The sequence below is a fragment of the Vigna unguiculata genome, chromosome 4, assembly GCF_037176805.1.
Source record: "Vigna unguiculata cultivar grain cowpea cultivar isolate G323 ecotype 2 chromosome 4, ASM3717680v1, whole genome shotgun sequence".
Classification (NCBI taxonomy): domain Eukaryota; kingdom Viridiplantae; phylum Streptophyta; class Magnoliopsida; order Fabales; family Fabaceae; genus Vigna; species Vigna unguiculata.
In genome coordinates, this window is record NC_140795.1 from 580,792 (window position 1) to 592,972 (window position 12,181).

A 12,181-nucleotide genomic window follows, 5' to 3' on the forward strand; every position below is an offset into this window, starting at 1 on the left:
GAAGTATATAACGTAATTAGTTGAGAACAATTGACCACGGAAACTGGAAGGTAATAGAATTCTGGAGACTGCTTAGAATAAACCAAATGCATTGAGGAGATATTAGATATGAACAACACTTCTAAATGATTCTCTATTTCCTCATTCAAATTTATCTTTTATTTAATGAGCACATGGTTTTCCTATCTAAACAACATACATGGTGTTTCCTCAACTGAAGAAATGAATGAAACTCTGTCAAGGGATCACTCCTTGGTAAGATGAACAGAAGTATATGTTGTATCCTATTTGAAGATCGAATATAAGCCCCATCTCGCTGTACAACTAGAAAGAATGCAGGCTACCATATGAATGAAACCCAGACAGGGGATCATTCCTTGGTAAGGTGAACTGAAGTACAAGTTCTATCCTATTTGAAGATGGAATATAAGCTCCATCTCACTGTACAACTTGAAAGAATGCAATGTGCAGCAGCACTTATGTATGAATGGCAGTCAAATTGAGTGAGACCAAGAAGCCAATTTGAAGCTTATTGGAAGTTAGCAGGCTAAAATGGAAAGGGGGCCCATTTTATACTAAAAATAATTGTGATGATGCTTGGCTGATTCTTTTGCTGGTTACCATTTCAATTTTCAACTGCAGCTTCTTCTCTTGATGGAACTCTCAGGTATAGTTTCATTGTATCATAAACTGTAAAGCCTATGGCCGCAGAAGGAACGACCTGAATCACAAAATTCAACAATTAGTCATACAGAATGAGTTTAGAGTGTCTGTCTGTTACTTTTAATAAGCTATTACTTGTATCACCTTTATATAATTGATGCTCAGCCCTGAAAACAGTTGCTTCCAGCCTTGCCTTTGGGCAATCAAAACAATAGATTTCAAAGTCCCCTTCAATTCAGCATTATCAGAGGGCTGGAGCTTTTGAATCTGGCCATATGTTTGTCAAATAATTGTACACTGTTATTTGATATCTACCAATCAGTCTCTGGGTGATCGGAATACGAAAATTACCTGCATTTGCCTCCTAACAACTTCAAGAGGATATGTAAAGGTCTGACCCAATAACCCTGCTACTGATCCGCACGTCAATTTGGCCATGATGCTTTTATTGTACTCCTCAGGGACATGGCGCTTCATTTCCTCATAGAAGTAGAATTTCAAACCCGCATACGGGAATATTCCAACAAGAGTTGGAGCTGTTGCCATGAACAAAATGCCACAGTGATACACGATACAAAAATACGAGAAATGGAAATAAGCTGATTTAAATTCGTACCCACTCCACGATAGAGACCCCTGATGCCACCCTCTCTGTAAGTCCTTGTAAGACAATCAGTGATCCCTCTGTAAACTTGTTCGTTATTAACCATCCCCGAAGCACCCAACTTTGTTGGACTAACAATCTGCAGTTTCAATCAAATGCAGACAAATTAACGCTTAAAACTTTTCCTACAGCTCCTAACCCCCAAAAAATAGATTACAATTAATTTCTGAAAAAGATACTTTACCTGATAAGCTAACTTGGTTCGAGTCAAATCAAGCGGATAAGTAAAAAGTACAGCTGTCCCTCCAGAGAGTGATCCTGCCACAAGGTCAAGGGTAGGACCTTTCCACACATCAGGAAAAGTTTGTATAATCCATCTCCGGTATTCCTCGTAAGACGTATAATGAATAGCCGCGTAAGGAATAATCCTTGCAACACTTGCTCCATTTCCTCTGCAAATAAATCCACAAGATACTTAAAAAGATACAGCCCCCGAGATCGTGAGAGTGAAAAGAAGCTTATAATCTGCAGTTATGATCACGATCACAATTACATAGCAATTCTTGATATCGTCAGAAATCACGAACAAGTGTGGCTAATGCTACCACATCGGAGCCACAGTGAACTCAATAAACCTTGATGACTCATTCACCGTTTTTTGAAAACCTTGACTACGAGTTTGGGTTGAGAACTACCTGTAGAAACCCAGAAGGCCTTCCGTTTTGGCAATTCTGACCGCTGATCCTATCAGTCCTGTGCTCTGAAACTCAGCCCTTCGCGTCTGCCATTAAAAAAAAAAAAAGAAAAAAAGAAAACCCGTTAAGAAATCAAGCAACAAGAAACATGAACAGTTTTAAAGCAAAGAACACTGAAACTAACTATTATTTTATATCTCTATCGTACATTTGATTCTGGAAGATGAAAGAAAGAAAGACGAAAGCGAGAAGAATATTTGAGTGACCTGAAAGAGAATCTTGACACGCTCGAGAGGAGCGACGACGGTCTTGGCGAAGCCGCCGGCGAGGCCGCCGGCGAGCAACTCCTTGGCGAAAAGGGGCATGAGATCGAGCGGACCCTTGTTCCCGCCTTCTGGGTGATGCCTCTTCTGCTCCTCCATTTTTTCAGAAGAATTACGATTGAGAAAGGAACGAAAGAAAAAGCAATTGAATTTAATTGAATTTGAGAATTGTTTAATTGCGTAGTTGAGTTGAATATGAGGATGGGGTTTAGTGATTTATGTTACAGCCTCCAAGTAGGACCAGGTCCCTCCCTCTCCCCCATTTTCATTCTTCTTTTTTAAATATTTAAATTCAATTTATTCCCTTTTATTTTTGTTTTACACTAATTCTTTTTGGCCTTTTTTTAAAATACTAATGGAAAAAAATTAATATTTCAGGCTAATATGCTTTTGGCAAAATTATAAAATAATACTTACCAATCAAACTATAAATCAGTAGAAAATTATGAGAAAAATGACAAAGTATGATGAAGTCTACACTCTAATGTGTTGTGGAATGACATGCAAAAGTTAAAGAAGAAATTTACCCTAATGAAGACAAATGGCACAATTGTTTTTTAAAGATGAGTATTTTGAAACTAATAATCTAATTAGTACATATACTTAGTTTATAAGTAAGACAAGAAAAAGTATAAAATATTTATAATTAAATTGTGTTTTTATTTATTTCATCCACCCAAAATAGAACATGTGAGAGGAAAAAAGTTGTATTTATCAAATTTTAGTGGAATTGTATTTATAAATTTCAAATTTGATTCGGATAATTACGTTAATTTTTTTTTACGTAACATATTGAAGTTTTTTACATGACACATTCTCGATTCAATATTTGTTTAGAAATACGTTTGATACCTAAAAAAAAGTTAACATAATTGAGTTAAAAAGACTATATTCATTTATTTTTAAAATTTAGGAATTAAAATGTATCGAAATCTCTTAGAGAGAGTGATGAATTCCAGATTTAGATTAAAGTTCAGAAATTAAAAACATACTTAATCTGTAAATTTAATTATCACCAATGACTTCTTTTTGAAAAATATTTAATTTTATTAAATTAATGATTAAAAATTGTTTCAAACAATTAAGTTATAGCAAAAGAAATTAAATTATATTTAAATATTACTATATAATTCACATATATTATGTAAACAAAATATTGAGAAATAAAAGTTATAATAATTTGTTTCAATATTTTCTTGTACGTAAATTATGATAAATTTTAAAAAATAATATAATAAAATAAAGCGTTTGTTTGAGGAGTATTAGTTTTAATTTTTTTCATAAATATTAAATTATAAATATGTTGATATAATTTTAATATTTGTTTATTTAGTTTAACATCACAAAATTTTTCATATACTTTAGATATTAGATACTGTTTATAGTTTCACGTACGTTGACTTGAAGTTACAACAATAACATTCATAATTAATGAATATCAAAAGATTTCCAGATATTTAAAAAATAAAAATACGTAAAAAGTATCATTATATTTAAGAATTAAATATGTTTTTAATTTTTAAATTTAAATATAAACTTAAATTTTTTTGATATATTTTGATCTTAAATTTTTTTAAAAAAATATTAAATTACGTTAAAAATTAAAATCAAATTATATCAAAATTTTAAACAAAAGATAAATTTTAATTTTTTATTAAAATTTAAAAACTAAAAATATATTCAATCCTATATTTAAATATATTAAAAAACAGCTCATTTAACATTTTAATGTGTTAGTACACAAATATTACTGGTATTAATAATTACATAAAAACATTAGTAAATGTTTATAAGACATTGACCAAAACATTAAAAGTAAAACTTTTTTTGTTGTTGGAAACATTAGCAATAATAGAAAAACATAAAAGAATATATATATTATTGACACATTCTTGCCTTCATTTATTATTATTTTAACTAATTATTAGTATGAATCATAATTATAGTTTGAGCTTATTGTTGGTAGTTTAAAAGGATAATTTGGTTATTTATGTTTAGTTAGTGTAAAACATGGTTGGGTGGCGGTTAAAAATTGACCCAAGTCACAGAGAGCCGTGGGTGGTGGTTAACCGTAGGTTTAATGTAATGTTAGCTAAAGGAAGAGAGAGAAACAACCGAACAACCGCTTTGTGTCTTTGCGCTCTCTCTCACTTTCTATATATATTTTATGCATAACATGACCCTTTTTGACATAGCTCAACAACAACACAGAAAAGAAGAATTTTGATAGAAGAAGACAGAGGGCAGAGCTGCAGCCAAGAAAACCCATGGCTGAATCCGTTTCAGTAGACATGGAGGTGCTCCTTCTAGCCAGAAAGGTTTCTTCTTTTCTGCCAAAGCTTTTCTTTTTTCTAATGGGTTCATTTCTCTTCATTAACCTCTTCCAATTTCTCTTTTCACCACATTCTTTCTGCTGAAGAGTTTTTCTTGAAGAACCCTTCACACTTTCGCATAATTGGGAATTTTTTAGTAGAGCAATTCGTCACGGGGTTCCTTCTTGTTTCATTTCATTATGTTCTTCCTTTGAATGCGTATGTTTTGCATCGCCAATCCACTCACCATTTTTGAATTTCCGTTTTTTCTTTATTAATTTTAAGCTGTTATCGGGCTTCTTATATGGATTTATCGATTCGTGGAGGAAATGGATTTTACCTTTGCATTTGCAGCATTGGATGCGGTTTAGATGATATGGGAAATTTCATTGTTGTTTTCTTGCTTGCACACACTTTGTTGTTTTCCTTTTCATTTTATTCTTCTTTTTGGTTTTTTAGGTGGGGTCAAGGGTTCTTCTTTTCTTTTTCTACCTCCTGTATTTTATATGATGATGTTCATCGCTTTGAAGGAATTGGATCCTTTGTGGTTTGGCTTTTCTGTCTCATCGGTTCTTTCAAAGTGCATTACAGTCTATAAGAATCATCGCTGTGCCTTTCTTAGCCTTTTGATCATTATTGTACTTGGGCCAATTCTATCTGTTACTTTGTGCTTTATATACGTATCGGTTATTTATTGGATTAGGTAAAGTCGTTCTTTATGTAACATTTTAAGACACTATCCTCATTTCACTGGCTTTACCTTGTTTTGTTTATTGAAGATACAATGATTGGAATCTGGCAGTACTTATGTCATTTATCTTCTTTTTTTTTTTTTTCAACCTCGAGTTAATATGCTATTGGCCTATTGCTTGTTAGTTTGGGTCATCCAAAAAGACGGGTAGGGGCACATGGCAGCCATGTCAGTAAATAAATAATTTAGATATGTTTGAAACAGTTTTTCATTACTTGAATGGAGTACATACAAAATAAAGGATATCCTTTGCTTTACAGGGACGTTCTTTTTCACTAGAAAGTTTGCTTCAATTTTTGTGCTTCTTTGCCCCATTTTTTCTTTTTTGTATTTTTGACATACACTTACTTCAGTATATTATTCTAGGAACATCATATTCGAACGGGCTGTGGTTCTGTATCTGTTATAGTATGTGGCGATCAAAACAAACCACCTCTGATCACTTACCCTGATGTAGCATTAAATTGTAAGTGGAGTCATTTTGATTTTTCTTGTGACCACATTACTCTTGTTTAAAATGTCAAGAATCGTTTTTTCCCCAGCTGTTCTTAAATTTGTTGCTTAGTACTTTGTGAGCATGTTAATGGTTGTATAGATTTATGTTTGATCTGAGGCATTGTCTTATTTCATTGTATTGAGGCAGATCTGTCTTGTTTCCAAGGATTATTTTTCTGTCCAGAGGCCGCTTCTTTGCTTCTTCATAACTTCTGTATATATCATATCTGTCCTCCTGGGCATGAGGTTTGTAAGTTTATCTACTAAAATGAAATTTTTATTGCATGTTAAACTGAATATTATTATTTACATAGTTTATCTGCAAATTCCACAAGAGTTTTTGTAGTTGGGAGCAGCTGCAGTTTGTCCCGATGATCCAATCCCTTCTGCTGAAGACTTAGCAAATCAAATAATTGAGGTTCTCAACTATTTTCGGTAACTATATACTATGCCTTATTGTTAGCTTTTTCATTTTCTGAAACTGTTCCATGTGTTTAAGAACACGTCCAATGTAGAAAGAGACAAATCACTTCAGGTTCTTTTCATAGTTATGCACAAAAGTTGAAAGTGAGCAAAAGAGCACTGCATATATGTAGTGTGGGAAAATCTAATGTGTCTGATGTATTTACTGATTGCATGAACTTTTTCCTTGTCCAGGCTTGGTGCAGTGATGTGTATGGGAGCATCAGCTGGTGCTTACATTCTTTCACTATTCGCTGTATGTACCTTATTTCAATTTGAAGAGACTGTTTAACCATTTATCAGTAGCTTTTCTATTTAAAATTTGTACCTAATATGTTTTAATACGTAGCACATCTTATGTTTATTTCGATGCAGACAAAATATAGGGAGCGTGTTGTTGGTTTAATACTTGTATCTCCCTTGTGCAAAGCTCCTTCTTGGACTGAATGGTTTTATAATAAGGTTTCTTTAAAATGGCAACAGTAATGCACTCACGAGTTCTCTGGTTGATAACTTTACTATACTGAGACTGCTTTTAATTTTAGATGATGTCAAATTTGCTATATTTCTACGGTGTGTGTGGCGTGTTGAAAGAGTGTCTGCTCCAGCGCTACTTCAGCAAGGTATTGTAATGCAAGGATCTTAGCCCTCTTGCATTTCTTTGTTTATTATGTTTCAAGTTTTCATGGCCAACCTTAACAGGAAGTTCGTGGTGATGCTGAATTTCCAGAATCAGAGATAGTTCAAGCATGCAGAAAAGTATGTGCAAAGCTATTTTAGTCCCTCCATTTTTCTGCTGCAGCTGAAATATGAATTTTATTTTCTTAATTTTATTTTTTTCTCTGCTGCATATACCTCACTTTGCTTCTTTCTCTCGATTTGTTTCCAGCTCCTAGATGAGAGAAAGAGCATCAATATCTTTCGGTTTCTTCAGGCTATCAATGAGTAAGATCTGCTAAGATAATTTTCTTTATATGAAAATAAAGATATAAAACAAATTGACTTTCTTTTTAGATAACATCAAAGTATGTACTTCAGTTTTTTAAAAGGATAGACGGAAGAACTTTCATAAAAGTTTAAGGCATAAGTTGATTTTATTTTGAGAGAAGCTCAATTCAATTTTACCTACGTATTTTCTTCTCATAGAGCTTGTAATTGTTTTATCTGAACATGCCTTTACTTAACTGAGTTAGCATATCTATGTGCTCCAACTTCACTTGCAAACTTTGCAGGAGACCTGATATAACGGAAGGATTGAAGAGACTAAAATGTCGTACACTTATTTTTGTTGGGGACAGCTCTCCTTTCCATTCAGAGGCTATTCATATGACTTCAAAACTTGATAGGAGATACACTGCCTTGGTCGAGGTACGTGAAAGAATGAATGTTCATTAGTATATGTAACATGTACATCTGTCACATGGGTCAAATTGACAGGTCTGGTGACATGCATGTAAATAATGAGTATATACATGCATGGTTAGCTTTATAATTCTGTAAACCTATAACTAGTGTTTGATTATGATAAGAAATTGAGAATGCATGATGCATGAAGCATGTTTAAGAGTGGATTGATCTGGCAGGTCCAGGGTTGTGGATCAATGGTTACAGAGGAACAACCATATGCAATGCTGGTCCCTATGGAGAACTTTCTAAAGGGATATGGGATGTATAGGCCAAGCTATCTCAGTGGCAGCCCAAAGAGCCCGCTCAGTCCATCTTGCATCTCTCCTGAACTACTTTCCCCAGAGAGCATGGGATTGAAACTGAAACCTATAAAGACACGTGTTTAACTGCAAGTTTGACCAGGAGGAGCAAGCACACATTTTTCTTCATAGCAGTCTTTCTTCTTCTATTGATTTTTCTGATTTTTTTATTGTTTGAGACAAATAGAGAGGAGATGGCGGATTGTAGATATAGAAAGGGAAATTCAGAATCCGTGGGAGGCTATGAATATGAATATATATACATATACATATATATATATATATATATATATATGTATATATATAGGTATAATAATAACAATAACATATGTATGTGTGTGGGTGCATCCCATTTGTAGGCAGTCATAAAGGAATCAGGGAGCTGTATATGATGTACATTCCATACGGACTCCAGATTTATTTATGAAGATGAGCAATTAATAATACATAGAGGCTCTTTCATTTTTAACATCTTTCCCACAGCTTCAAATCTTTTATTAATCACTTTCACATTGTCTTTTTTTCTTTGTTACGCCAGCAATTCATTTGTTCTTTGTTAGAAGAGGACTTTCAGGGTCAATGTGAAAAAGGGTTACTCTCTTACAATGTAGTCAAGGAAGTTTGTTGAAACATTTCTCTCGAACAGGATTGTGTTTGAAGGAAAATAATAAAAGGACATTATTTACTTGGAATAAATAAAATGTTAAAGTCAAGGACCAAGAGTTACATCGTCAATTCCTTCTGATTCTAATAATGTGTCACACCACCACTTATAATCATTTCAAGTTCATTTCTTAACTTTTCAACTTCTGACATTTTTGTCTGTCCCAACTAACATAACTTACGTTACTAAATTCTTCAGTATCAAGACTTTATTGTTTGAACTTGAGTAGCAAGCATAATACTTCAAATCACCAAAGAAAAATCTTCAATCTGCAGTTCAACGAAATGAAAACACAGTTTCTACCACTATGCTCAAAACAGCCAATTAGAACTCCACTGCACTACATTGATTAAAGATTTTGGCAATTTGGAACATTCTTAATTTTTTTCTTCCATACCGCATCGCAACAGAAAAAAATGCCGACCTTTTCAGACAAAATTGTTGAGTATTCATTTTCAGTTACATGCATATCTAGATTACCAAAAGGCAAAAGCAAATAAAATGTAAGATTCTGCGGATACAAATTTCAGTATTAAATATCAGACATTACTAATATAATATAATACACACAAAACTAAGCAGGTTCTTAAGAAAGTTCAGTGCAACTGCAATGTGACAGCACCAAAAACTCGTTAGAGACTGCCTGAACTAAATTAGCAAACACAGAAACACAATGCTGACAAAACTGATGAGGCAGTATGCAACTTCTCACCACCTCTTGAGACCTCTCATCATGTAAAGGATCCTAACAAAAAGGGTCTGTGGCAACTTGTTGTAGTAAGTAAATAACATGGCTGTGACTTTAACACTGATATCAGTTTGGTATTCTAGCTTACGCATCTGTGTCAGAGATCGGGTCCTCAACTTCACTCTCACCGCTTGAACTATCATCTGCGGTTGAAGTCCTGGCTTTGACTGGCTTAGAGTTTTGATGGAGATCATATTTGACAAATTTAATTTTCTTTTCACTGTGTTTTCCTTTTCTTTTCCGAGCTTTATTCTTGGGTAACTTCATAGTTTGTGCAGCAGCTACAAACGCATCACTAATCAATTTGTTTTGCTTATCATCCTCACCTGTATTTCCCTCTTCCCCAGCATTATCAACATAGAAAAGGTCATCATCTGCTATCTTCTTCTTCAAGTTACTTGCAGGGTGCTCCGGTTTGGAAGTATCAAGACCTAATGCAGCACGGTTCTTTAAAATATCATCTTCAAAAACTCTGATCCCTTGATTCTCAAGGCTCAGCAGCCAAACTGGTTAGATTAAACACAGTGCATTAATAACATTTTAGGTGTGTAATGCATTGAGCACCATATCTGATCAGAAATATAAGTTGCAGATCTACTCACGTATAAGAGCTTTGGGAGAGGATCCATTAGCTCTGCCAGCTTTTTCTTCCAAACTATTCTGGCTAGTGACCCATTTAATTATTTGCAATGGCAATCGAGAAGCAGAAAATTCCTTCATATACGAGATAGTTCTATTCTGATCACCAAGTCCTCTGAGTTGATACAGATTTAGAAATTACACCATGTAACAAAAATGAGAGAACTACATACACATAATACAATAATTAATTCCTCATAGTATCATACCTAAAATACTCCACAGCCCCATGAGTAACAATCAATCTGGTTAAGGTGAGGTTTTGTATGTTGGCATTTGAATAGAGGAAAGGGTAGTCTACAAATAGTACAGCATCAAAAATAACTTTCCTAGATAGAATTTCATCTTCAGGTTTCTGCACGGATAGAGATAGAAGGAAACACTTTTTAGAATCCCAACATTCCCATAAATGGACTAAGGAAATAAACAAGGGTAAGTGTAAATCAACGAAAAGTTTGATTATACTAGTAATAGCCGTGGTCTATAAAATCATGGTGTTGAACTTTTGTGCAACGGAAATGAGAACAAATACCTTTTCTAATTACATACAATAAAAAGGAAACAAATTACATAAACTAATGGCGAATACAAGGATAAAATACTGACCACTATTGAGATCAGAGGCAATGGTGTCTCCAGTGCCGTCCTCATAAGGATCTCTGGTTACACAAAAGATAAATACACGTTAAATAGAAACCATTAAAATGAGAATCCTAGAGAAAAGTTGAAGCAAATGATCAAGTGCTTCTAATGGGAACTCTTCGATGACCCAGCTGAGTTCAATCGTGAAAAGGTTCAAAATAGAACTTCCTGGACAAAATGCACCAAAGATGCAAATAACCTGGCCCATGGAAAATTCATGCATTTCATAGAGGATATCATAGTGCAGAGCTATAACTTCTTGCGTACAAGTCTTCGACTATAAACCAGTAAATTAAAGCTACATTGACATGTATATGAAAAGTAAGGGGAAACTGAAATATTAATAAAAAGATAAATAAAACCTAACTAACCCAAAAAGTATATGTTCTGAAAGCTTGATATTGAGCTAACAGCCCAACTCTTCAGCTTCATTTCCAATCCTTCCCTTGACGTTGCCAGATTAAAAGAAAGACAAAGTTTCAATAAGAACACTTCCATGATGATAGCACCACCCAAGTAATCAACATGAAACCCTCTAGAACAAATCCAGTCACAAACATCACTGCTCACAAGAGGTAACAAAGATCGAAAAGCGTCACCATTCATGGTCACCCAAAGATGAGCCAAATCAGTGAAAGGAAAAATCAATCTCGCTGAATCAGATTCCTCCTCATAAACCTTGTTATGACATGAAAGGCTTATATACCCAAGAACTACATCCACCAAAGACTTCACCTCCCTCATAGCTTTCTTCTCTCTCTTACATCTCAATTCCCTTCCTAACAGCTCCACTATCACTCCGTGAAGCACAAAAACAACAGGCGCCAGCAAAACGATGCTCTTTGAAGCACAAACAGAACCTGAACACGCAGATAGCAACTGAAACAAGTCTTTGGCGACCAATATTTTATCCAAGGCATCGCCTTTCTCCGGGTTACGTCCACGAAAGGTTATTGCTGCATAGGCCCATATCACCTCGAAGGGTGGATCAACCTTCGCTTGCATCAATTCGTAAAACGTAGAGACTAAAGGAGACAAATTTGATGACTTTTCGGAAATCTTAGACAAAAGTTCTTGCATTGAGTGTTTCAGCTTGAGGGCGTAGTTCTCACCCACTAAAGGGACCAAATCTGTGGCCTCCATTGAAGAAGAAAAGAGTGCTTAATCGACGTTCCCCAGTACAAATATAAACGAGCAAATCTGATTTCTAGGGTTTATAAGAGAAGGGTTTTAGTCAGGATTTGAGCCCGGTTCGAACCGGTTTCGTACTGACTCTTACGTGCACTATAAAAATTGGATTTTTCTTTTACGGGAAAATTTGAAATCTCAATCTACGTGTTAGCTTTCTCCTATTGGTGGAGAATGTGGGCCTAGATTTTTTTTTTTCTTATTTGGACCAATCAAATAAGTTAAAAAGGTGTAATTTTTATTTTATAAAATAACAAAACAAACATTGAAATGAAAAAAACAAATAAAA

The 12,181-nt window shown here is 34.3% G+C and overlaps 3 protein-coding genes across 3 annotated transcripts; 1 reads left to right on the plus strand and 2 right to left on the minus strand.

The window, feature by feature from the left end:
- Window positions 1-126: 126 nt before the first annotated feature.
- On the minus strand, window positions 127-2,498 carry LOC114182209 (Mitochondrial substrate carrier family protein). Its single transcript, XM_028069024.2, has 7 exons — window positions 2,229-2,498; window positions 1,963-2,048; window positions 1,512-1,719; window positions 1,280-1,406; window positions 1,015-1,199; window positions 808-930; window positions 127-721 (listed from the first exon to the last, which is right to left on the minus strand). Exons 1-7 carry the CDS (start codon window positions 2,382-2,384, stop codon window positions 626-628), a joined length of 981 nt encoding a protein of 326 aa, XP_027924825.1. The 5' UTR covers window positions 2,385-2,498; the 3' UTR covers window positions 127-625.
- Window positions 2,499-4,537: 2,039 nt separating this feature from the next.
- LOC114181207 (protein NDL1-like) lies at window positions 4,538-8,480 on the plus strand. Its single transcript, XM_028067592.2, has 11 exons — window positions 4,538-4,603; window positions 5,715-5,814; window positions 5,992-6,089; window positions 6,190-6,278; window positions 6,501-6,561; window positions 6,681-6,767; window positions 6,851-6,928; window positions 7,008-7,064; window positions 7,195-7,250; window positions 7,538-7,673; window positions 7,889-8,480. Exons 1-11 carry the CDS (start codon window positions 4,553-4,555, stop codon window positions 8,096-8,098), a joined length of 1,023 nt encoding a protein of 340 aa, XP_027923393.1. The 5' UTR covers window positions 4,538-4,552; the 3' UTR covers window positions 8,099-8,480.
- A 692-nt stretch (window positions 8,481-9,172) lies between these two features.
- On the minus strand, window positions 9,173-11,933 carry LOC114182461 (uncharacterized). Its single transcript, XM_028069334.2, has 5 exons — window positions 11,076-11,933; window positions 10,669-10,721; window positions 10,272-10,417; window positions 10,026-10,177; window positions 9,173-9,929 (listed from the first exon to the last, which is right to left on the minus strand). Exons 1-5 carry the CDS (start codon window positions 11,845-11,847, stop codon window positions 9,508-9,510), a joined length of 1,545 nt encoding a protein of 514 aa, XP_027925135.1. The 5' UTR covers window positions 11,848-11,933; the 3' UTR covers window positions 9,173-9,507.
- Window positions 11,934-12,181: the final 248 nt, after the last annotated feature.